Here is a 27,650-nt window from a genome sequence, read left to right on the forward strand (position 1 = left end):
AAAGTTAATGGAAAACTACAATTATCTAATACAGGTAGAATTTCTAATGGACCAGATTCTTCAGGAATGACATTTTGGGTTATTCTACCAGGCAAGGAGCCATGACCAACTATAGTGCTTATTGCAAGTAAAGAAGACAATAGAATGGGTAGTACAAGGAGGAAGTTATAAATCAGCTATGACCATGTGACTGGTTGCAGAAATGAGGATTGTAATAGCTATGAGTATTTCTTCCTTACTTTGGCATGAATATATTTGAAAAAGATTACTTTAAATGTTTCCTTTTTTGGTTTCTTTACTAACATGTGTTAATAGTAGTTAACTTTTTTATCTCTGTATTTAAGTTAAAGGGGGGAAGAGTGTCTCAGAAGAGGAATGAACAGCTCTCAAAGGTGAATAAAGTGACCCAGGTAGATGTATCATGTTAGGCTTTTATTTGGAATATAAACAGGATTTAAAAAGAAATGTACTGAATGTACTGATGTCAATTTGAGGATTAGACTATATTGGATCTAAGTGTCAGGATAATGCTTTTTCCTGTTAAGGTTGGCAGTAAGAAAAACTTGGAAGCTAAAAATGAAACAGCAGCTAACCAACCTGAAGGTTGGTGTAGGGTACCATTCCTGTTGTCCCTCAAGCATGCTGTTGACAATACATTGACTCACCTTGTTAGCATGAGAGAGTTGTCAGACATGCAGTCTCTCCAAGTCCCACTGTGTCTTCTCCTTCAGCTTGAGTCCTGGGCCAAATGTATGGCAAAGAGCATCAGTTGCTTCTGTGGGTCACTTGAATCATTAAATATGGTGACAGAATAGGTTCTCACTTTTGTCCTCATGGAATCTAATTTGTCCCTATGGGTACCAATTTCTCCAAGCTGTCCTCTTCTTCATTCCAGTTTTTCTTCCCAATGGTGAGCCGAGATAACCTGCAGATTCTTCATGCCTAACACCAGATACAGAGGTGACATTCTTTCACAGAGTTCCTCACCAGAACCTACAGTTTGATAGTGTATTTCCTATGAGAAATCTTATTCCATATTGACTATTGTAGTTTGGGTTCCCATATCAAACTCTAATTGATACACTCAGTTTGTATATAAAAGGTCACTTTTTATATAATCCATATCAGGTGATCACATGAAATTTGAAAGGAGCTTTAAACTCCTTGGTTTGTGACTCAGAATTAAATATAGAAATACATATTTAACCTCACTTTTTAAGATGATTGAAATGTATCTATTATCTCAGGTGCAAATAATTTCCTTTTAATAGCAATATTAGACACAGGTGTATAGATTTATTTACTGTGATCCCAAAATGCTATGAAATTATGAAGTATGGGAGGGCTTAAGTTTTTCCTTTTGGATAGTGTTCTTAAATGAATTTCTTGAAGTACAGTTGATGTACAATATTACATGTTACAGGTGTACAATATAGTGATAATTTTTAAAGGTTATACTCCATTTATAGTTATTATAAAATATTGGCTATATTCTTTGTGTTGTACAACATATCCTTGTAGCTTATTTTATACCTAATAGTTTGTACTTCTTAATCTCCTAAGCCTATAATGCCCCTCCCTCCCTCTTTCTCCCTACTAGTAATCACTAGTTTTCTGTATGCAAGACTAATTCTTCGTTATACTCACTATTTGGTTATATTTTTTCAGAATACACATATAAGTGATATTATACAGTATTTGTCTTTCTCTGACTTATTTCACTTAGCAATTACCCTAAAAGTCCATCCATATTGCTCCAAATGGAAAAATTTAATTTTTTTCTGGTTTAGTATATACAATGTATGTGTTTGTGTATATATATATATATATATATATATATATATATATATACACACCACATCTTCTTTATCCATTCATCTGCTGATGGACACTCAGGTTGCTTTGATATCTTGGCAATTTGTAAATAATGCTGCTATGAACACTGGGGTGCCATGTATCTTTTCAAACTAGTATTTTTGTTTTGGATGTATCCCCAGGAATGGAATTGCTGGGTCATATGGTAGTTCTATCTTTAGTTTTTTGAGAAAACTCTATACTGTTTTCCACACTAGCTGCACTGATTTATATTCCCACCAACAGTATATGAGGGTTTCCTTTTCTTCACATCTTCACCAACATATGTTATTTGTGTTCTTTTTGGTGACAGCCATTCTGACAGGTATGAGGTGATACCTCATTGTGGTTTTGATTTTCATTTCCCTGATGATTAGTGATGTTGAGTATCTTTTCATGTGCCTGTTGGCAATCTGTCCGGCTTCTTTAGAGAAATGTCTATTCAGGTTTCTGCCCATTTTAAAATTTTTTGATGATTTGTATTAGCTATTTATATATGTTGAATAATAACCCCTCATCAGACGTATCATTTGCAAATATTTTCTTATTCAGTAGGTTGTCTTTTTGTCGATGCTTTCCTTTGCTGTGCAAAAGCTTGCAAGTTTAATTAGGTCCTATTTGTTTTGTTTTGCTTTTGTTCCCTTTGCTCTAGGAAAAGGTTCCAAAAAAAATACTGCTGTGATGTATGTCAAAGATTGTGCTGCCTATGTTTTCCTCTAGTTTTATAGTATCCAATCTTACATTTAGGTCTTTAATCCATTTTGAATTTATTTTTGCATATGGTGTTGGAGAATGTTCTAATTTCATTATGTGTAGCTGTCGAGTTTTCCCAGTACTGTTTACTGAAGAGACTGTCTTGCCTCCATTGTGTATTTTTTTAAAATTTTATTTATTTATTTATTTATTATTTTTTGGGGGGGTTCACCAAGTTCAATCATCTGTTTTTACACACATATCCCCGTATTCCCTCCCTCCCTCGACTCCCCCCCCACCCTCCCTCGAGTCCCCCCCATCCTCCCCATCCCAGTCCTCTAAGGCATCTTCCATCCTCGAGTTGAACTCCCTTTGTTATACAACAACTTCCCACTGGCTATCTATTTTACAGTTGGTACTATATATATGTCTGTGCTACTCTCTCGCTTCATCTCAGCTTCCCCTTCACCCCCCGCCCCCTCCCAAACCTCGAGTTCTCCAGTCCATTCTCTGCATCTGCGTCCTTGTTCTTGTCACTGAGTTCATCAGTACCATTTTTAGATTCCGTATATGTGAGTTAGCATACAATATTTGTCTTTCTCTTTCTGACTTACTTCACTCTATATGACAGGCTATAGGTCTATCCACCTCATGACATATAGCTCCACCTCATCCCTTTTTAGAGCTGAGTAATATTCCATTGTATATATATGCCACATCTTCTTTATCCATTCATTTGTTGATGGGCATTTAGGTTGCTTCCATGTCCTGGCTATTGTAAATAGTGCTGCAATAAACATTATGGTACATGTTTCTTTTGGGATTATGGTTTTCTTTGGGTATATGCCCAGGAGTGGGATTACTGGATCATATGGTAGTTCTATTTGTAGTTTTTTAAGGAACCTCCAAATTGTTTTCCATAGTGGCTGTACCAACTTACATTCCCACCAACAGTGCAGGAGAGTTCCCTTTTCTCCACACCCTCTCCACCATTTGTTGTTTCCAGATTTTGTGATGATGGCCATTCTGACTGGTGTGAGGTGATACCTCATTGTGGCTTTGACTTGCATTTCTCTGATGATGAGTGATGTTGAGCATCTTTTCATGTGTTTGTTGGCCATCTGTATGTCTTCTTTGGAGAAGTGTCTATTTAGGTCTTCCGCCCATTTGTGGATTGGGTTATTTGCTTTTTTAGTATGAAGCTGCATGAGCTGCTTGTATATTTTGGAGGTTAATCCTTTGTCTGCTGTTTCATAGGCAACTATTTTTTCCCATTCTGAGGGTTGCCTTTTAGTCTTGTTTATGGTTTCTTTCACTGTGCAAAAGCTTTTAAGTTTCATGAGGTCCCATTTGTTTATTCTTGATTTTATTTCCATGATTCTAGGAGGTGGGTCCAAAAGGACCTTGCTTTGATGTATGTCATAGAGTGTTCTGCCTATGTTTTCCTCTAGGAGTTTTATAGTGTCTGGCCTTACATGTAGGTCTTTAATCCATTTGGAGTTTATTTTTGTGTATGGTGTTAGGAAGTGTTCTAATTTCATTCTTTTCCATGTTGCTGTCCAATTTTCCCAGCACCACTGATTGAAGAGGCTGTCTTTTTTCCATTGTATATTCGTGCCTCCTTTGTCAAAGATAATGTACCCATATGTGTTTGGGCTTAATTCTGGGTTCTCTATTCTATTCCATTGATCTTCCTTTCTATTACATTCTGTCTTCTTATTGGAACATTCAGTCCACTTACATTTAAGGTAATTATTGATACATATGTTCTTATTGCCATTATGTTAATTGTTTTAGGGTTTTTTTTTTGCAGGTCTTTTTTGTTCCTTTTTGTTCTTTTCTTTTATGATTTGATATTTATCTTTAGTGTCATATTGGATTCCTTTTTATTTTTTGTGTGTATATGTATATCAATATTTTTGGCTTGTGATTACCATCAGGCTTTTACATAGCTGTCTATATATAGACTGTACACACATGACTTTAATTGCTGCTCTCTTAATTTTAAATTTATTTTAAAAATCCTACATTTGCACTCTCTTCCCCTCCATGATTACTGTTTTTGATACCATATTTTATATCTGATTGTTTTGTGAATCCCTTAATTGTTGATTGTGGATATAGATTTTACTTTTGCCTTTTAACCATCCTACTAGCTTTGTGCATGGATGATTTCCTTGCTTTTCTGTATGTTTCCTTTACTGGTGAGCTTTGTTTTCATAATTCTTATTTCTAGTTTTGGTCTTTTCTTCTTTGCCTAGAGAAGTTCCTTTAACATCTGTTGTAAAGCTGGTTTGGTGGTGCTGAATTCTCTTAGCTTTTGTTTGTCTGTAAAGCTTTTGATCTCTCCATCAAATCTGAATGTGAGCCTTGCTGGGTAGAGTATTCTTGGTTGTAGCCTCTTCCCTTTCATCACTTTAAATATATCATGTCACTCTGTTCTGGCCTGCAGAGTTTCTGCTGAAAAATCAGCTGATAGCCTTATGGGAATTCACTTGTATGTTGTTTGCCTTTGTCTTGCTGCTTTTAACATTTTCATTGTAATTAAATGACAAAAATTACAATGTCTTTGTATGTTCCTCTTTGGGTTAATCCAGTATGGAATGTCTGTGTTGTCTGGACTTGGGTAACTGTTTCCTTTCCCAGGTTAGGGAATTTTTCAGCTGTTATGTCTTCAGATATGTGCTCAGCACCTTTCTCTCTCTCCTGCCTCTAGGACCCCTATTACGTGAGTGATAGTGCACTTGATGTTGTCCCAGAAGTCTGTTAAACTGTCCTCATGTCTTTTTTTTTTCCTCTTTCTATTTAGTGTTATCTCCATTGCTGTATTCCAGCTCACTGATCCATTCCTTTGTCTCATTTAGTCTACTATTGATTCCTTCTAGTGTGTTTTTCATTTCAGTTATTCTACATCTGTTTGGTGGTTCTTTAAGTTTTCTCCTTGTTAAAAACTTCTAACTTCTCACTCTGTGCATCCGTTCTTCTCCTGAGTTCTTTGATCATCTTTACGATCATTACCCTGAACTCTTTCTCAGATAAACTGCCTATCTCTACTTCACTTAGTTGTTCTTCTGGGGTTTCATCTTGTTGCCTTGTCTGAAACATGTTCCTCTGCTGCCTTGTTTTACCTAAGTTTCTGTTTGTGTTTTTAGATATCTGGTAGGTTTCCTGACCTTGGAAAAGTGGCCTTCTCTAGAAGACATCCTATGCATCCCAGCAGCACACTCCCCCCTTGTCAACTGAGCTATATGTTCTAGGGGTTCCCTCATGAGGGCTGCATGGATCCTTCTCTTGTGGCAGGCTGATTATGTGGGTGGTCTGGTAGGCTTGACTGTCTCCTAGTCTGGTTGTTGTGAGACCCCAACTCTTGTGGAGGCTGCTGGTTTGTGGGGCCTGGTCATGAGATAGCTGACCATAGAACCCCAGGGAGCTCCAGGGCTGGCTCACTGGTGAGCAGAGTCAGGGTTGCCAGACCACTAGTGAGTGAAGCCAAGTCCAGGGGTTAGTGCTGGACTATTGGCAGGCAGAGCCATTCTGGAGTCTGGCTGCAGGGTCAGATGAATTTTAAAGCTAATAATAGATTCTAATCACACCTTTAAGAAGCTATGTCATGATAAATATTACCTTGAATATATAGAAGAACTAATACTTGCTAATCAACCTCAATGGGTGAAACCTCAGAGGTCTATGTTATTTTTCTAATTCCAGGTGGACCTCTGATACTGTTTTTAATCTTTAAACTAAACTTTTCAAAATGAGAAATTCCTTTCCAGGCTTTTTGTTCTCTAAAGTTATCTTCACCAATAAGACAGAGTTTCCATAATATGCTTTTAAGGCAGATTACTAAATCTTTAAGAGAATATATTAGAATATAATATATTCTATATATTCTAATATATTCTAATATTAGAATCTAATAGAATATAAAGTACTTTTCCTTCACTGGCAGATACGCAAGGCTTTAGGAAGCCTATCATAGCCTAAATATCTTAAAACATTTCTTCAAAATATGGCGTATTTTTTGGTATTGTGTGTGAGTATGTGCACAAGTGACATTGGTAGGTTATGCATATATATCCTTTTTCTGTATAATTGTTATCCTACAAAGAGGGAATTTAAATTTAATCTTATTTTACTGAAGAAATGGGTTATAAAAAATCAGTTATTTCTGGAATTAAGATTTCTATTTTAAATAACTGGAGATGTAAAATTGCAAACAGAAATTATTTTTCCCATTTCAGGAATGCAAACTCACATGGCAATTTGATGCATTTTAAATAGTTTGGAGTTTCTTATTTCTAATTTCTTAGAGAAACTACAGACCTAAAAACTGAGACATAACATTTTCCTAAAGTTAGACAGTAGTTTTACATAGACACCCTGATATCATATCACATCATTAGGTTGATATTTTCAGATAGAATCTAAATGCCAAAAATTAAAATAAAATATTTTTTTGTAAATTTAGTTAGATCAGATTATTTTGTGAAATACTTTTAAATATGCATAAAGTAAAAAGTATGAATACATGAAATATGTATTTCATACTTTAAGATGCCATAATATAGCCTTTTTAAACATCTTAAAATTATATTTTTTCTTAGATTTAAAGTAATAATATGGTTATATTTATGTATATATATCATGACTCCCTATTTTTAGTATTATCATAAATACTTCCCATTTCAAAAAGTCCTATTGAACAAAAATTAACTGATCATTGCAGACATTTTCATGCATGCAGAAAACACTTGAAATTTATAAATTATTCTATGTGCACAGTGCATTTTGATTAAAGGTTGATTATATTGTGAAATTTTAATAATACCACTTCAAACTATTCTAAATAAACAAGTATGTGCCATTTAACTCAGATGGTAGTTGTGTTTGTGGCATCCATGTTGATAATTTACTTGAATCAAACAAGTCTTTTGAATGCCTGCTACACACCAAGCATTTCAGTACCTTCTGGGACTACTGCAATGACTCAAAGTAGATAGTCTTTGCTCTCATGAATCTTGTAATCTAACATAATGACCCTAATATGTACTTCCTGTTCTGAGATAAAAAGTACCATCCATTGTTGGCAGAAAAAAATACTAGCTACAAACTTACATTTGCCTTCCATCTTATCTTTCCCTTAAAGCATGAATCTATATTTTTAGGCCAACTGAACTCTGTATATTCACAGTAGATTCTTTTCTCAACTGCTATTAACATAAATACAATTATATGTCTTACTCATGTAATATGACCTGCAGAAGATATTTGTCACATACCAGGATTATTTGTGCCATCTCTAAACATCTGTGTTCCAAAAATAAAGGTACATCTTCCTAGAGCCTTAATTTTAACTTTCAACAATTTAAAATTTTGAAGTTAAATATACCATGGAGGAGAATGTTGAATTCACAGCGATACTTAAAATGCAACACAACACTCAAAGATATCAATTTAAGTAGCATGATTTTATAAAACCAAAGCCCAAAAGATGATCTCTGAAGCCTTCTAAAAACATAGTAATAAGAATGTCTATGTAGTATCTTATCAATGCCTACAATGATAAAAGTTTTTATATACAAAATAGGAATTTCCAATCAGAAATACACAAGGTTAGCATCTTAATTAGAATTATTTGGGAAGATAGTTTATTCAATTCAAAATTGCTGTTAGTCTACTCAGAGTCAAGTGTCAGTTTTAGTTGCTTTGCTTCAACTGAATGAAAAAATAAAAGCAAGAAATAGCCTATGGTGGAGAATGAAAAAGTACAGAGAAAATATTTTGTGAGACAGCTGACATTTTGAAACAAACTAAAATCACACTGGAATAATTTTCTTTGGGGATGCATAATAATTTCAAAAAACAAATGGTATTAACTGACAAGAATCTATTAATTGTGGAACATTTGAGAGACATCAAGATTCAAGGTGTCAAAAGAATGTGCAAATAATATAAATAAAATGTTCACTTTCATATTTGTTATTCATTATAAGGTGGAAATATAGAGGTATTAACCGGTCATTATTAATACAAAATTAGAATGAAAAGCTTTGCTTTGAACAATGTTCCACAAAGCTTATTCACTACAAAGAAATTGTAAGCTCTTTCTAAGACTTGTGACATTTTTTTCAAAGATAGCATTTAAATTATTCACTGTTAATTCACGTATAATCTTTAGTCTGACTCTTGTCTATAAGAGTCTTGACCTCCCTAAAACACCACTTTTAAGGATAGTAAATGAACCTTACAGAGATTGTTGGGATGCTAGTTCCTTACTAATAATGCTCACATCCTGCCGGTCTTAAAGTAGTAAGATAAAACAAAGCACATTAATTAGCATTTTCAGCAAAATACGCTCCTATAAAGATGATCATGTTATCAAGCGAAGTGAACATTTTTATAAACATTTTTTTGAAATGTGACTCCATTAGCGCTGAATCTTCCCTTTTTATTAATGCTGTTTTGAAGACAACGTAATATAACAAAGATCACTGGTTATAATTTTGATGGTACCGCACTATTAAACTTTCAGACCCTCAGTATTTATGATAACTACCATGTTCACGCTGACCTTTAGAATGACTGCAGTAATCCTCTATTATGTGTTAAATGAGGCAGTAATACAACCAAGCCAAACTGAGTGAATTAATGTATTTTATGATTTTTTTTAGTAGACAGATTTTTTTAACAGGTAAAATTATCTGAGATTATAAATACATACACACCCAGTTACCTATTCAAACTTTGAAATATGCAAACTAGGACGTTGAATGAGGGACAGAAAGAAGAATTATCGTTAGTGATTTCATCTAGCAACCTATAGTTCACTATCAACTGATTTGTTGGCAAACCAAAAAAAAATTCTGAGTAGTTTACATATATTCAATCAACATCCATGTTCTCTACTTCAACCACATTTGTTATCACTCATTTTCTCTAGCCAATTTTTTTTTGCCATAACAAACTGACCAGCAGTTTTCATCCTCGTAGCCTTTGAATTTTAATTTTCCTGTCTGAAATGTAAATTTCCTAGCTAAATGCATGGCTCACATCTTCAGTCAATTGTGTTCAGGGCTCTGCTCAAATGTGGTCTCCTTAGAGAGACACCTGAAATAGCACCACTGCCTCCCCACTTGCCTATCACTCCCTGTTCCTTTGCTCTGCATTAGGTTTTTTCTCCAGAGGTACTGCCTCTGCTACCAGGAGGGCACTGGTTTTTCTTGTTTTCTAGTTTTCCTGGTGTACTTTAACTGATAGCCTTTCCTTTCCTATTCAAAACCATTTTAAGAAGCAACCCTCTCAACTACACACAGGCCTGACAATTCAAATTGCCGTTTTGTGACTTATAAATTTTCAGAAGCAGACAAGCAAGGAAAAAATACCAGCAAAACCAAGAACAGGTAAAAGGAGATTGTTTAATGCTCTTATAATGAAAAGAACCTTGTTTATCAGGTGTCCTGAATTACTGAAGAGTTCTGTACTGAGCAGCCAGCACTTGAGACTTGAACTAAGAATTATTGTTAGACAAAACACAGAATCTAGAAAACAAAAATGAGGATGGATACTTAAAACACACACACACACACACACACACACACACACACACACACACACACACACACACACACATCTTGCCTTTGGTCACCAGTGGCAAGTGGTTTGGGTAGGTTAAAAGGAACACTTTAATATACTATATTCCCACATTCTATTTAAGTAAACTTACTTGTATTTTAACAAAGCTGAATATACTTTAATGGTATGTAGCTATGACAATTCCCTAAACCTTCTATTATTAAATACAATTAAGAGATTCATTTTTATTCTAAGGAATAAGTATACACTATTTACTTAAATTGTACCATCTGATATGAGCATAAAATCTAGCTTTAGTGCATCCTTCAGTTTCATGAAGTAGTGATAGATGAAGAGATACCAAGTACTTTCATATTCGTTAATCCACATGGCACACTTAAGCATATTCAGTTGAATTACATTAGCAATTCCAGGTGGAAATATGTGGCATTTGAACATTTGTTTTGAAAACTGCTGTAGGAGGTATTTTAAGTCCAAGAAATGTTTCAAATCATCCGGGGTTACTGTTCTCATCCAATGATTGCCGAAAACCTTTACACTGTTGATTACCATAGTCAAAAGTGATAGTAGTGATCCATTTTAGATTTCCATTTCAGATTTTCAGTGTCTTAACAGAAGTTATACCCTATTGCCTCACAACAAAGATCAATAATCTAGCAGCCAACATTTGATCATGAGGAACAGCCGTGAAAGAACCATTCTTGACAAACAGGAATTGGGGAAAGAGTCTTTGGGGACAGGGTAATGGTGGAATCTAAGATCATGCATAAGGAAGAGCAGCTGTAGACAGAATCTGCAGGAGCTCGATGCTAAAACCACTAATTGAACTTTGGTGCTTCTCCCATCCCTGAGTTCGTAAAGTTTCATCAGACACTCACTCCCTAACTAAACTCAAATTATACATCTTAAGTGTAAACAATGTACTGGATATGCAAAGAAAGCTCAAAGCCAAGTCTCTTCACGCCTTTCCCCAAAAATGTCATCATATGGATATCCCTTCCCCCATGCATCTCTCTCGTCTTTGTTGCCTAAGTTAGGAGTCAAAATACTGTTGGCCTGCAGGCCATATGAGCCGCACAGATGTGTTTTCTTTGGCTAATGAAAGGAATCAAAATTTACATTAGAACAACTTATGTTTAATACACAGAATTTCCTACTCTGAAAAAAATTGTTCTTTTCTACATGGTTACAAGTAGAGAGAATCTAATAGGTCTTCTCTTCTTGTACCACACAGGTCCATTCTTGTTGCCCACCAAGGCTCATGGTCTATCTTCCAATAGTCTATGCAAAAGAACCAATACTAGTTTCAGTTGTTTGCCCTAGTGACAGGATTTAGATATTCTCTCTACAGAAAAATGGTTCATTATAACAGCATCATTTGGGACTAAGTGTGTGTATGTGTGACATAATTTAATTCTATATTATTCAGATTTATTTCTATTAGACATGAGATTAAAATAAAGGATTTAAAGAAAAAGGGAAAATATAATTAGAATAGAATGTTTTTTTTTCTTAAATGTGTTTTTCATTTCCTTAGAAAGCAGGGGTTACTTTGCACAACTTAATCTTTTCAACATCATTAACATTAGCATTCTGAAACTTAAAATAGTAAACAAGGGCCACTAACTTGAACAGAGTTGCTTTCCTTGTATAAAACACCCTAGCTTGCTGGCCTTTTTGCCTTCTATCTGCTTTGTGTACTTCTCCTGTCCTTGGTTTTATGATCGTTCCACTAGGTCCAGCAATAGCATTGTATATTGGGTGCTATATAGTAAACATATGAGAAAAGAAATATCATAAATGAAATATTAAATGTCAATATAATTTTAGATAACTTGAGATAAGTAACAACCTATTTCCTTAATGCTTAGAAATTTTTCAATTTACTTATTTCACAGTTACATATTCAGAAGTTTGCAGCTGTTGACCTTTTAGAAAATAATACTTTGGCACAAATGAGAAGAAGCAGAATGCATCATTGCATATGTAGCTCCAGTAGTAATGAGCAGAGCCAATTTGTTTTCTACTAGGACAACTGTCTTAGTCACTATAATAAGAGGATTAAAATAAATGAGGAATTGGCATGATTTTTTTTTACATCAACTTAGGTCTAACACTGACAAATGTCTTTTGGATAGTTTCACTTAACTTCTTCATGATTTACAAAAAACTATATTTCCTCATCAATGTGTATGCCTTTCAATAGAACTCAGAATGACTTGATGATGACTGGGAAAAGTAAAGAATAGAATGACAAAGAAATTTGCAATCATGATTTTGGAGCTATGCAACATCCACAGCAATCTAGCCAGAAGACCACTAATGTCTTATAAAAAGATTTAACATTTTGGCAGTTAAGAATCAAGTTTGCTGTTATAAAATTATAGAACAATAGGAACACATTTTTCCCTATGTATACAGAAAAACAAAACTCTCGTGTTTTGTTAAAGGTCGTTTACTTGATGTCGACGCCAACGATCTTATATAACCTCATACAAAGTATCAGTCTTAATACTTCAAAAGCTTGTACTATCATCTACTAATTTACCTTCATCTGTATAGAACTTCTTTTGTTGGAGTTGCTGTGTTTCATAAGGCTTTATACAGCAGACTGTATTTCCATATATCAAATAGAATTCTAGGATTTGTTGAGAAAACCATCAAAGAGACAAATGCTCTTTACCTTAGTGGTAAGACAACGACAAGGAATAGAGGTAGGATAAAAGTGCCTTCAGAAAGTAGCTGTTTAAAACCAAACGCTTAGAACTATCCCTCCCATAGGACATATATACTAGACCCCTCTCTCCCTTTTATTTTCATGAGTAAAGCCCTATACAAGTTTTCAAAAGCTTAATATCTAAGAACATATCCTATACTTCAGGTTTTATTTAATATGTAAACTATGTTGGCAACACTTTGTTATATGTCATATATGAAATAATTAAAATCATTACCATAGAACTGAGAGGGAATTAAATCCAGAAACATCTTAAGCTGTATCCTTGTCTTGACACATTGAGAGACACATAGCCTAATGATAGGCCCAGATAAGGATTTCAGTCTTTAATAATATTTCTCCCAAACATTTACATGAGCTGAGAACTTTGTCTATGGCAACTATATTGAATTTTCCACCTTCTATATAATCTCTAGCACCTTTAACCTCTCGGTGACATCCTCAACCTCTTTCAGTTTATCCCAATAGAACACTGTCATCCAGGCTGCCTGATAACTTGCCATCTTGGTTCCTCAGTTTCCTCTCTTCCTAGCATCTTGTGCAATCTCTCATCTGGGGTTCTAGCCATCTTCTACTATAAGCTACTCTATATTGTATAGAGTATATTCTTCTTCCACTTAAGTTGTTCTTGCAAAAACTTTCTGCCAGTTTAGACCTTGCTCTCTTTAGAAACTGAAAGGGAAGAATAAAGATATATAGGCCAAAAGGTAAGGTTATGAACACTTGGATGTAAAAAAAAATCACACCATACTTTGTTTAAACCTTGGGAATATTCATAAAGAAACATTAGTTATTTAAGACTTTTCTTCCCATGTGTGCAAGACCTGTTTTACTAGGAGTATGTGAAACTCTACCTGCAACCCTTTGGAGGTGTGTAAGGCAGAGTCTGGCAAACTCCTTTGCAATAAATCTAAGACATGTAATTGGCAACTATAAGGAAAGAACATCAACATAAAAATTTAATCTTCTACTCTTCCAACCTTAGTGATTTTTGACAATGGAAGGAAAAGGATGATGACAAGCAACTTGCAAATGTCCCTCAATAACGTAACTGTTTCTAATGAAGAACCAACCTTCCCTCCCCTAACTCCATGCTTGGGCCAGAGAACCTCCACAGAAGGAGTGACCAACTGAATTCATTGTTCCTTTCTGTAACCTCCTCTACCTCCCTAGAAGCACAGGAGGGTCTGTAATACTGAACCCATTTCACACCTGGTTCTGAAATGTGCCCTGACAAGGACCAGGAAACATTCTCATTGAATCAGCTGTGGCATCCTCTGTTGGCGGCTCCTTTCATAACGTGAAGATGCTCTATCATCTTTCATTTGCTGTGAGCCCACAATATCTTAACTGCACATCCAGAAAGGACGTTTAGGATGGGCCTCCTAATTTCTCACCTACATAGTAATATCCTTTTGCCTCTGATTCTGTCTACTGTTGTACAATCATAGTGTAATGTCCAAACCATGACTTCAAATTATTTTCTTGTCCCCTTGACCTAGCACCGCCTATGTATTTATGCAGCTCCCGAGAATTAGTCTGAATTAGTTGTCCGAAAGTCTGTTTGAATGCCATTCCATAGTTGTAAAGCAGCCAGGACCCTGGCTTGGCTGGCACCCAGAGGCAAGCTTTAAGTGGTTCCAGTATAACTGTTCCTGGCCTCTCTTCTTCTAGTAAGGACTCAATGCCATTAGGCAACACAGAGTCCAGTGAATCTAAAAATTATTTCCAGAAACATTATTTTTAAACTTAGTTTTTTTAGAGCTGTGTTTTAAGTTCACAAAAAAATAGGAGAGGGAGACAGAGTTGTCTCATATACGTCCCCCACCCCCACCCCGCCCCATGGATAGCCTTTCTCATAATCAACATCACTCACTAGAATGGTACTTTTTTTTTCATTTCTCTTTTTCTTTTCCTTCCTTCCTTCCTTCCTTCCTTCCTTCCTTCCTTCCTTCCTTCCTTCCTTCCTTCCTTTCTTTCTTTCTTTCTTTCTTTCTTTCTTTCTTTCTTTCTTTCTTTCTTTCTTTTTTTCCTTCTCCCAAGGATGAGCCTACATTGACACATCATAATCACCCAAAGTCCATAGTTTATGTTGGGTTTTCTTTTGGTGTTGTACATTCTATTGGTTTGGACAAATGTATAATGACATATATTCATCATTAGAATATCATGCGGAGTGTTTTCACTGCCCTAAAAATCTTCTTTGCTTTGCCTATCTTTCCCCTACTTATCCCTAGAAACTATTCATCTTTCCCCATATTTTTACTTTTTCCAGAATGTCATAGTTGAAATCATACAATATGTTTTTTCAGATAGGCTTCTTTCACTCAGTGATATGCAAAGTCTCCATGTCTTTTCATGGTTTGATAGCTCATTTCTTTTTAGTCTGAATTTGTTTGGGTGTTCCACAGTTTTCTTATCCATTCACTTACTAAAGGACATCTTGCTTGCTTCCAAGTTTGGGCAATTATGAACTAAGCTGCTATAAATGTCCATGTGCAGGTTTTTTGTGTTTTCTGGAAAGAATTTTTAGATATTTTCAAATAATATATTCTAAGTCTGTTTCTCTGTATACATTCTCCCCTCTGAATGCAATTACTCATTAAACATATTCTATATGCTAGCTCTAGAGTTTTCTGGTGGCAGTCAGGAACCAATGTGATTCTCTTAATGGGTTGACTCCATGTCTTTACCATATAAGCTTATTTTCTGGTAGCTGTGATGAAAATAAACTCATTCAGACTGAGGGTAATATAATGAATCTGTTATCAATATACTGCTGAGAACAAGGACCCAGGAGGGGAAAAAACTAACAGGTCCCAGGGTGAAAAAGAAGTTTATAGATCTCTACCTGTTAATTTTTTAATTCTTTCAAACATATACACATATGCAAATGAATTTAACATACATATTCATAAAAAGGAAATATTTCCATCCCACAGAGTATAAAAATCTTGAAATATGCAGATGTATGTGACAAATAATGGACATGCTATAAATGTACCTTAGTGACTTATATAGGAAAATTAAGTATAGATTTTAAAATACCTGAGTTATTTAAAAGCTATAGTAAGGCAGAGGATGTATTTGGCAATGGTGATGGTTTAGCGGTAGACATCAATAAAGTAAATGAAAAGCAAGTTGGCACACAAACTTACTAGTTTGGCTTAATGAAGGATTTGCTATGCCTTACTTTTAAGAAGCCCCAGAACCTTTAAAAAATAGGTACTTATTTCACTAGTAAAATAGGATACCCACATTTTTTGTTACTACCAATTAAAAAGATTCATAAAAAAAGAAACTAAGAGTTTAATTCTAGCAGGACTAGAATTACCTGTCCTATTGGGAAGTTTCTTAGTTTGCCTAAAAAAAAATATAAAAACACTTTCCTGGATTATTACCTTTAGATTTTTAAGGCAAGGATGATTACACATTACATTATAATATCTGGCAGAGTTTCGTTCATTTGATCCCCACATTTTTAGAAATTTAATGTGAAAGAAAAATGTAAAACATTTAATCTCTTTAGATTGGTATTTATACTCCTTGTGATGACACTCAAATAACTTTGGCAGCATTTTGAGTAGTTGGCAGTTTCTACAAAATATGCCAATTAAAGAGCACAACGTTACTCCACTACATCATGTCACATTCTTCTAAAATATAAATATTGAACTTTCCCACATGTCACCATGCAGCACTGCTATGACAACATCTTTGTAGAGTTCCTAAGCTCCTTGAAAAAGTGGGATTTAATCAGCACAAGGAGAGGTAAAATATCATTACCATGGCTATAATTATCTAGTTGGCAAAATAAACTCTGTACAGAATTATGTTAAAACACTGTTTAGTAAGATTAAATGTTTTAGTTCAGCTCAGCTTATATGTTTAAGGGAATTGATGAACAATGAGAAAATATAGATTGATTTTCTATCATGTTTATTTTTTGTCTCTGGTTAAAAAGCAAAGTTTTTATCGTAGGACATTTAGAAAACAGATTTGTTCAAAGGAAAATAGTTAAGGATAAACCATAATCATAAAAGTGAGATGAAATTTTTTTGGTATAGTGTGTGTGTGTGTATATACATATATTTGTTTTCTACAGACACATATAGGACTCATTTCCAGTTTATTTAAATGCATCCTAGTAATTCATTAATTTCATATACTTTCTAGCTCAGTAGGGATTAACTTTTTAAAAATAAATTTGTGTAATTTTTAAAAAATTTCTAAAATTTAGCATGGACACTTAAATTTGTTTAAACAAAGGGCAGGAGTGTTGTGGACATTTTTGGCTGATTCCAAAGGATGTGAAAGATGTTCAAGAATTTTAACAATTTATGCCAATTCTTCTAAGAAACAAATGAAATGTTTCTAATACAGAACAATAAATCTATGATGAAGTGCACCAATTCAGGTATTATGTATATTATAGAAATTTTCAAAATACATGTAGGTTGAATTCCAGGTGAAAGTCACTTTCTAATAAGCCACTTGACATTCTTTTTTAAAAATACATCAATCTGGCAAAACAGTGTTTAGCCTAGACAGAAAGAACAAATTAAACCCAATGGAAGGTCTGTTACAGAATTAGTAGACAAAATGAGCCACAGAACATTCTCATATTTAGAATAGTTTGAAAAAGGAACCAAGACTCAAAGGATTTCCACTTTACTGTTACCTAACAGAGGAAGAAAATCTTTAAATATTTGTAAAGTTTAGAGAGACTAGGAGAGTATTGGGGAACAAAAGTGCTAATTTTTGTTTTGATAAGAAAAATTATATTTTTGAATGACAATATAAATTAGGAATTAGTTGTTAATTATGGCAGACAGTCTGAGTGAAAATTCAGACTTTCTCCTCTGCTCTAGACCTTTTGCCAGGTTCTCTGTTCGCAAGTATGTTCAGTTTTCCCACCAACTGTTCTTAAATCACCATGCCTAATAATAAATTATGGATCTTAATCCTTACCAGGTCATAGCAAATTTAAATGAGCAGTGCAGAGTTTACCTTGTGTTCCACTTCTTTTGGAGGAATACGCTAGGTAACAGTATGTGTGATAGTCAACTCTACCTACTGACAAAGAAAAGTTCTAGCCAGTATCTAGATGCATTCTTGGACTGATCCTGAATTAAACGACTTTTCTGCAATAAAAACTAAACAATTTCTACTCATTGAGCCTCTCATAATGTAATCCAAGTAATGTATTTCCAGGGAATGGAATAATTTAAACTCATACAGGGAGGAAATTAAAAGGGAACTGATACTGGATTTGGCTTGAGGCTTTCATTTAGTACTTCCACACATATCAAATCTAGGTTTGAAATGAGAAATCCCTCTTAGATTAAGTCACTTTTAAAACATAAAGCTCACTCACCATTCCGACTTTCTTCATCAATGGCAACTATGGTGGCTGGTGGTCCTCCCCTAGCTAGTTTGCAATCTAAAAAGAAAACAAGACCAAGTAAGAAGTAGCTACTGCAGGGGCACTCACCCTGAGATTAAGTTCATTGAGATGTACATTGATATTTAAAATAAAAAATCCTACAATCAAATTAATATGCATAATTACTTTTAACAATTTTTCATTTTTTAACAAATTTTCATAAGAGCTACATAGATTCCTTACCACATTGTAACAAAGACACTCTGTGTACCATGAAACTGTTCAAATCTTACTATGAAAACACCAGCAAAGATGACTGGAGAGCTGAAGTCCTTCAGGACAGAGATAATGGGATGGTAATTTAACCCAAAGAAATAACATAAAGGGATGATTAACAAGGATAAATTGTAATTAAAGCTTCACAACAGAAACAAACATAATTGGACTTTAATTGTGATAGAGTCTAATTAAAAAGAGTGAATAGAATTTTAATAATGTTCTAAAGAGAATAAAACACAGACAGGCAAGCAATGTTCATGAGGTTGTTTGAGATTTTATTTTTGTCATCTTACCCTCATATTGCCAGTCTGGAGTCAAAAGAATAGAGTCATCAATGGAAGCAGATCAGAAAAATGAAAGAAAGGAAGAAAGAATATATGTATATATTTAGCGAGGATTTAAAGATATAAATAGCATTATACAATAACAGATACATCAACTAATGATTTCCGGAAGTGAAATATATAAAATCCTTAGGTTTTTGTCATTCTAACACAGTAGTAACAAATTAACTTGATAATGTATGTCACTAACATATTAAAAATTATAGATCAACTTGAACATAACATACAATACACTTGTGTCCTATGAAAAGGTAAATAAAATTATTTATGAATTGTCTATTATCCCTTTGTTGAACAAACCTTAAGAATAGTGCCTGTCAATCAGTAGTGATTAATTTATTTCAAATACTGCTAATACCCAAGTATCTCATGATAATGAACATATAAATAGTATCATGAGCTATAACATCCATGATAATTAAAATGCAAAGGTTTTGCCTGCAAGATGTCAAAAGTACACTTCTGAGACATAAAGCACTCTCCCAGGAGGTACCCAGTAAGCCTGATAGGGCTATGTCATGCAGTTAAATGTACATGGCAAACTCCAATGACTGCAACATAAATTGACTTAAAGCCATCCAAGTATGTTTGGATGATGATTTGGAAGATGATTTGAAGGTTTACTATTTATTAAAATTCTGCTATTATGTACATGGGCATGAATAATAAGGGATTTGGGAAGCACTGTTCTATATTGTAAGATATGTGCTCTTTCATATGAAGCTTAAAATATCAGAAATCTCCAGTTTTTCTCTCTTCATCCTGGTCAGTATTCAAGGAGTTTCAGGTCACAGCATTTTTAGATCTAAATTACCTCATTACACTCTGTTCTCTGCTTCCTATACCCCGTGACATAGCACAACTCCTCACTATCTGTCACCTCTACTTTGCAGTGGTTTCCTCACTGATCTCCTGGAAACTTTGTTCTCATCCTGCATTAATGTATTCATTTCACAAGAGTGATTTTTATACACCCAAATCAAAGGTAAAATAATGGCACTTCTCCACACAAAGCTTCCTTTGGAGTGAAGAAAATTGTCTTAAGATATCATTCAAAGGATGTCATGGTCTCAACATTGTTTACTTACAATTAATCACTGTCCCTTCAGTCACATCAGAGCCCTTACTCTTGCTAGAACATATCTTTCATTATTAAGGAAGTTTTGTTACCTAAATTCATGTCTGCCTCTACTCCTGCCCAGCAAGTCTTTGCTTCTCTTGGTAGAACTAGATTTCACCTATTCCACAAAAACTTGTCTATTTCCCCAGTCAGAATTTATCTTTTGCTTCCATGTTCTTATAATACTTTGTTCATCTAGTTTTTTATTCATCTATGCATTCAAAAATTATTCAGTCAAATTTGTAGATAACTTACTATGTGCTGAACATGGGAATTAAAAATCACCAACTCCCTTTGTCACAGATCTCAGTTGGGGAAGATAAGTGATCAGCTAAAAGAAAGACTCATAAAAAACCACACAGGTGTGGCATAATGTGGTCTATGTGAGTCAATTCTTTACCAAATTCATTAATAACACAAATGATTAACATACAGACAACGCCTGCTCTAAATGGGATATACAAGAAGGCAAAGGCAATTTGTGGAAAGAATAAAGGAAACATGACCAGTTCTTATAGGGGGAGTAATTCTTGGATTACCAACATGCCTTCCATTTGTATTTCAAAGAGTAGTTACTTTTCAATACTATTTTCTCTCTCCCCACTCTCCTTCTCTCTCTCCCTCCCTTCATATTATATATATATATATATATATATATATATATATATATATATATAAAATAGTTATATATGAGGCCACTGCCTTAGTTAAGATCCTCATAGCTGCAAAGGAGAGAAAAAGTGTGATTCTGCACGTGAATATTGATAGAAAAATAGATATTTAATCAATAACTTTATAGTCAGGCAGGTTAAAGGGAAAGAAAAGAAGGGGAAAGCTGAGCATACATATACAGAAACCTCTTACCATTTGGTTACTATTACATTTATGGGTAGACTTTTTCTATACATCTAAGTCAAGTACGACTCCCCATATTCCAGCCCTCCCTCCCTCCCTTATGCTTCCCATTCTTAGTTCATTCTTTAGCTATAACAAACCAAATTTATGTTTGCTGTGCCATCTGCTGAAATGTGCTTTCTCCTCTTCTACCCCTGGTTAATTTCTATTTCTCTTTCAAGAATCTTGCAAGGATCACCTCTTCTAGAAAATCTTCCTTGTTGTTAGTCTAGATTAAATGCCTCTTCTCTGCATTCCTTCAATATACACTGTATTCCATTGGAAAAATTACTTCATAAAAAAGTATTAGTATTTTTTCTCATAAGAGCTCCTTCAGATCAAGTCTGTGTCACATTTATATATCTAAGTAACCTCAGAATCCGACTAGAGTTGATCCTGAAAGAACGCTGCTGAATTTTTCTGAACTACAGTCAGCCCAGCTGCACTTTCATTGAACATCCCTCCATGAGTGCTGCTTAGAAGTCTCTGTTCTCACTATGCGCTTGCCAACAGAAACTGCTCAGGAAGATAGGTGCAGCTACAGTTTCTCCCAGTCAGACCCCTTTAGATGACTTTCACACAGCTTTATTCTTTTAGCAGTTTCCAAAACCCCACAATAAGATATTTTTCATGCCCAATTAATAAACTTTATTCTGAATCAAAACAAAAATGATTAAAAAACTTTAGACTCACAACACTAATGAAGAGAGGTTAGTCAGATACATAAAAATAATCTATTAATAACATTGTTCACAACAGCCTAAGCGTTTGCTTTGGAAGGATGTGTTCATGAAAGTACAATTAGTTTTGAAATGCACAAAAATACTTCTAATAACAAGTATATTCAGAACTGTCTTGAAAAAAAGTAACTTTGGATGGAGTAGCCAGGCTGTATTATGTATGCAAAATATCCAAATGGAGATCAAAGTGAAAACTAGAAAGCAATTTGGGGGCTGGGTGATCCTGTTCTCTACGGTCTATGGATAATCTGTCTGCCACAGGAAAGACAGGTTAGCTGATGACGCCTGTACCTTGGAAAGGAACTTCTGTAATCTATTTAATTTCACCCTTGACTGTCCAGGTTAAATCACAAATTCATTGTTTTTCGTGCCTCAAATTTCTAACCTCTTAGGCCCCTAGCCGATTCCCATATCCAATTTGTTGTAAAGTGTCGGCTATGAATACAAATACCTGAATGCCCAGTGTGATTTATTTCTTCAAATTTGTCAAGTTAAAAATAAGCCATATATTTTTTCTGTATATTTGTAAATAATCTCATGCAACAAGTCAGATTTAAAACATAAAACAGTATTATCGAGATATGTAATGACTGGTTTCAAAGGTAATCAACCTGTGATATGCTGTTCTTATTGTAACCTGAAGCTTAAGAGCATGTTACTCTGCAAAGGGAATATCCAGAATTGACCAAATATGTTCATTCTTTTTTAGGAAGAGAGAACAGCCAGGAAGACCTTATTTCCACCTTAGCATATTCTCAAAACTTCCATTTAAGGTCAAACAATGTATTTTTAATAAAATTTCAAATATATTAACATTTTTTCATATGTTAACATGGACATTGCCATCAATATGTCCAATGACTAGCATATTGTATTTCCTGCCCAGACCTCCCCTCTGAGTCTGGGTCCTGCTGCTCTGACAACATCTGTACTTGCAATTTCAAAGGTGCCTTAAATGTAACACTCCAAAATGGGATTCTAGTTGCTACCCCCAGCCCATGACTGGCCTCTTCCAGTATGTATTATTTCAGTGAATAGCACAATTTTGCACCAAGCTGCATAAACCAGAAACCAGAGGGTCACCTTTGAGCTTGCCCATCTCCCTTGCTTTTCTATGTTGAATCCTGCAATAAATCTTGAATTTAATCAGGAAAACTTCTCATATCCACCTACAGCTTTTAATCTCTGATGTCACTATGCTAATCCAATCTCTTACCTAATCTAACAGGTTTTCCTTGCCCTGCTCTTTAATTTTCTATCTTTAACCACTGTGATCTTTTACAAATTAAAATGCACTTGCCCATTAATAATGTGCCATTGCTTTTATGTTAAAACAAAATTTTCATGATCTACAACCCTCTTAATAGTATGATTTTAGAATGAAAACTAAAATATATGGCCTACAAGGTCCTGCATGATACCGCCTTCTACTTCCTCTCCAGTCTCATCTATTTCCATGCCTTCACTTGCTCTCTGCATTCCAGACAGATTTTTCTTTTCTTTAATCACACTGTTTCATCCTGAGCTACCTCAAGACCTTTCCAGATTGCACAATTTCTTATTTCTAATCTTCACACTCAACCCATCATTCACTTATACATTCTTTAGATTTTAACTTGTGCTTCACTCTTCCAAAGAAGTTATTTCCAATCCCCAGGTTCCCTGAAACTCAATTAACTCTGCCTTCTCATATTAATTTATGAATATCTGACTCTTCACTGACAGAACACTCAGTGATAAACTAGATCTTGTTTCTGTTCCTCAGAGTTGTGTTCCCAGGGCAAAGTTCCTGCCAGAGTGGACTCGCAGCAACTATTTCTTAAATGCAAAAATGAAGCGCCTCGACCAAATTTGCAACAGCAATTTTTAAAAAGCCCTCTATAACGTCATCTTTTTTCTTCTTAATGTTTGAAAAGGCATTCTCATATGAAAATAATGGGCAAAGAATGGGTAACAAATTATTTAGTAAAAGGTAGGTCCATTGATATTACCTCAGCTGAAATGTGAAGGGTGGCAAGATGTGCCACCTGAAAATATGCCACTTTGGCATGTGGAGCTGAAGGCAATGAAGACCCAGCAGACTCAGGGAAAGCTTCTTTCCCCCCACTCCTTCCTTTTAATAGCCTAAAAGAATTTAGAAAGGGGACCTGTACCAGGAAGAGAGCTATTACCAGAGATAATTTTTTTTATCTGAGAGAAGTATCTGCATGGCAAGGCAAACTTTTTTTTTTTTTAACCAAACATTTCCTTTTCTCATGTTTCTATGAATTCTCTTCTTTCCCTTTGAAGTCTCAGACCCTTATCCCTTTCCTTAGCTCATGATGGTATTTAAACCTCAATTGCCTGGTTGTGTTTGAGTCTCACATTTTGTACATAATTAAATTTGTTTTTCTCCTGTTTATTGTTCTATTACAGGGAGGTCTCAGCCAAGAAGCTAGAAATGTAGAAGAAAAATTATTTTTCCTTCCCTATGAGGAAAAAGCTACTCTTTAAGTAAAGAAAGAGACAATTTTGTAGGAATTCGGGATTTTGAAGGATTAGTTCTGAAAAATCATAGAGAGCTCAGAATTGTAAAGAGGAGTAATGAAAAGAGGAGAAATTTTTCACTTGCTTCCAATTATGTGTAATTACTACTAGAATTCTATCCTCTGATCATCCAATTGACTGAACTGAAGAACTATTATGGAGCAAACATACTCCAATATCCTATTAATAGCAAGGATGCATTCCAAGTTCTTCCATGATTTTATCAAATTGCACCTTAAAGAAATAAAGCTCAAAGACCTCAGATATCAAAGCTGTCATGATATCAAAGATCACAAATACTTTTGTGTCAATCTTTTAGAATTTTTACTCACCTATTTCCTTACTAGCTGCCTATGATTATCAGTGCATTATTCTAGCACCTAGCAGAGTACTTGACATATTATAATCATTCAATACATTTGTTGAACTAGGGAACATCCTCCTCCATGGTAAATGAACAAAAATAACCAATTAAATCATTATTATTCATCATTTCAAATCTTTTTGGGAGTGTTTAAAGTGTTAAAGGAATTGATTCCTAGTATAGTATAGAGGTTAAGAATATGTACTTTGGAGTCAGAAAACCAATTTTTACATCCTAACCTTGGCTTTTAATAGTTGTATAAATTAAATAGATTATTAACTTCTTATACCTCAGTTTATGTAAATTGGTGTAATAGTAAACATAACTACTTCAAAGATCTATTACAAGTATAAATGAGATAATCTATGGTAATCTCATTTTGCCTGGCAAAACGTACAGGCAGAATAGATTCACCTTAATATCTACAGTATTATTATTTTAAGAAGGATTGTATTTGGAGAATCACTCCTAATTTTTCCTTTGCTCAAAGAGTAGAGAACCCCTTGCATTTCCCTAATTTTCAGTGATGGCTGATCTTGTTATATACGTGGTTGTGAAGTGCATTCTCATTAAGAATAAAAGCAGTCACATGACACACCACGGATGGTCTGTATGGACAGAAAAATGTTGGAATTCTTGTTCCAGATATCAACCTGGAGACACTATCCTGAACTGAAGTTACTAGAGGCAAATAGAATCTTTGAACTCAAGGTTTAAGAAAATAATGTGCTCACAGTCACTCACTGGTTCCACAATATTCTGGAAATGCACTGGTGTCCAAATGATCAAGCAGAAAGATCATGAAAGAGTCACAGATTTTCTGAAATCTCTATTCTCAACATTCCTCTATTATCACTTTGGATATTCAAATTCATCTGGTCTATCTTATCTAGAAGCTTTCATTTTCATACACACACACAAACACATTCTCTCTGCTCTCTTCTTCTCTCTCTCTGAATCAGTTACTTAGTTCAAAGCAATTTGGCCTCTCATTCAAAGGAGTACTGTGCTCTCTTAAAATTTCATGCTGCACAAACATTTTATTTTCAATTTGCTTGTCACAAGCAGTAGCAGAGGGACTATTCTCATTTTTTTCTATTGATCTTTGGAATATTCATTTCCAAGAAAATACACAGAGTAAAATCTTAATATAAAAACTCCTTGTTTTACATTTTTACTCTCATACAAAAGGAGTTTGATCTTCAAATTTATAAGATCAATAGAACTATAACTTGCATTGTCTAGAACTGCAGTCAACAAAGACATGGAGTTAGACCATGACTGAGAAAGCAAAATGAACTGAGTAATCTAAAGGACATTAAAGTAAGTCATTTCAAATTCAAGAATAAGATATTAGCAATAATAGATTTCAAATTTTACCATGGAGGGAGGAAGGTATATTTTATGATGTCTTAGTGTCATCATTAACTGGATTATATAATTTGATTAAGATGTTCCAACAATATGGTTTAGTAATGCCCACTGAAGTCATTCATGATTATTGTTCTATATCACTGCTTTCATTAGGATGATTTATCATAGAGGCCATGGCTCCCTCAGTCTCTACATTTTTTTCAAAAGATACTATTTCATATTCAAATTGGTCTATCAACAATAGTAGATTTGTACATAGATGGCATTTAGTGAGAGAAACCCATTCTCATTCTTAAGTAATGGATCTAAGTAATAAAAAGAAAGACAAATAAAAGGCTACAGGAAGAAGGCAGAACTGGAACTGAATTGTCAGAAGTCTGATCAGAAGATCAAGTAATACTTTTTTTTTTAAATAAATTTATTTATTTATTTATTGGCTGTGTTGGGTCTACATCACTGCACATGGGCTTTCTCTAGTTGCAGCGAGTGAGGGCTACTCTTCATTGTGGTGCGTGGACTCCTCATTTTGGTGGCTTCTCTTGTTATGGAGCATAGGCTCTAGGCAAGCGGGCTTCAGTAGTTGCAGCACATGGGCTCAATAGTTGTGGCTCATGGGCTCTAGAGCACAGGCTCAGCAGTTGTGGCACACGGGCTTAGTTGCTCCAAGGCATGTGGGATCTTCCTGGAAAAGGGATTGAACCCGTGTCCCCTGCATTAGCAGGCAGATTCTTAACCACTGTGCCACCTAGGAAGTCCCCTCAAGTAATACTCTTAAAGCTATTTTTGTTCACTGGGAATATTACTATAATTCATTATTTTATAATTTCATGTAAATGTATCATCAAATATGTTAATATTTGTACCCAAGTATAATGTCCTTACTTAATTTATACTGCATGAGTTAGAAGCTCTTTGAGATTTCTTTCCATTGATAGTAACAGTTTTTCCTTACTTGTCTAAACTTCCATCACAGGATCATAATTATGTTTGAGGAATTTGAGATGGATGAAACAGTTCTTGGTCCAAGGTGTTATGTCACCACTGATATCAGAAGCAGCAGCATGGTATTGTGGTTATGGACATGGCCTTGGGAAACAGACTATCTAGGTTCAATACTAGCCACATTTTACAACTTGTTAGCTTTTAAGATCTCTGAAAGTAACTTAAACTCTCTATAGCTCAGTTGCATTAGCTGTAAAACTGAAATTATTGTATGGAATAGTGATCGGCATATGGAAGTGCTTTATAGGTTATTGTTAGGTAAATTCTATTCTAACAAGATAAGTTAATCACATACAAAATTTGTATATCTCTACATTTTAAAAGCAGTGACTTTCATATATTTTAATTAATTAAGTAGTAGTTTCTTACATTTTTCAACATTCAAAGGAAAGCCATAGTTTATTAGCAGATCAAAATAGGCTTCAGATATGTTAGCATTTTGGTGTGCATTTAATGTACTGGAATAGTAACAATACATTTAATTATATGGCCACAGAGTGCTAAGGATACATAGTTATTGTAACTGAATCATGCAAAAAGATCTCCTAAAATTATCAGAGAAATGCTTATAATTAAAATAAAAATAAAAAATCTGCTTTGATAATCTAATATAAGGTGGATTTTGTGCCCCTTCTAAATGCTCTTTGCAAGATCTTGCTTTCTGTTACTCTAAAATCTTCCTAAAAGGCTTTTTCCATTGGTTAGCTTGTTTTACCATGTTATCCAATTTGTCTTTATGTTTTA

The 27,650-nt window shown here is 34.5% G+C and overlaps 1 protein-coding gene across 17 annotated transcripts in view; it reads right to left on the reverse strand.

Annotated features, from left to right (window-relative positions):
* The window catches only part of PCDH15 (protocadherin related 15), a 764,244-nt gene that overhangs the window by 602,855 nt on the left and 133,739 nt on the right, over positions 1–27,650 (reverse strand). For 11 of the 17 annotated variants that reach the window (XM_057735541.1, XM_057735540.1, XM_057735538.1 and 8 more), the window contains exon 2: positions 18,255–18,320. The exons of 3 other annotated variants lie outside the window; for them this stretch is intronic. In XM_057735541.1, coding sequence (XP_057591524.1) covers positions 18,255–18,320 — 66 coding nt within the window. Of the gene's footprint in view, positions 1–18,254; positions 18,321–18,835; positions 18,851–27,650 lie in introns of all 17 variants that reach the window. 3 more of the 17 variants (XM_057735543.1, XM_057735537.1, XM_057735529.1) reach the window with 1 other exon arrangement.

Source organism: Hippopotamus amphibius, chromosome 5, assembly GCF_030028045.1.
Source record: "Hippopotamus amphibius kiboko isolate mHipAmp2 chromosome 5, mHipAmp2.hap2, whole genome shotgun sequence".
Taxonomy (NCBI): domain Eukaryota; kingdom Metazoa; phylum Chordata; class Mammalia; order Artiodactyla; family Hippopotamidae; genus Hippopotamus; species Hippopotamus amphibius.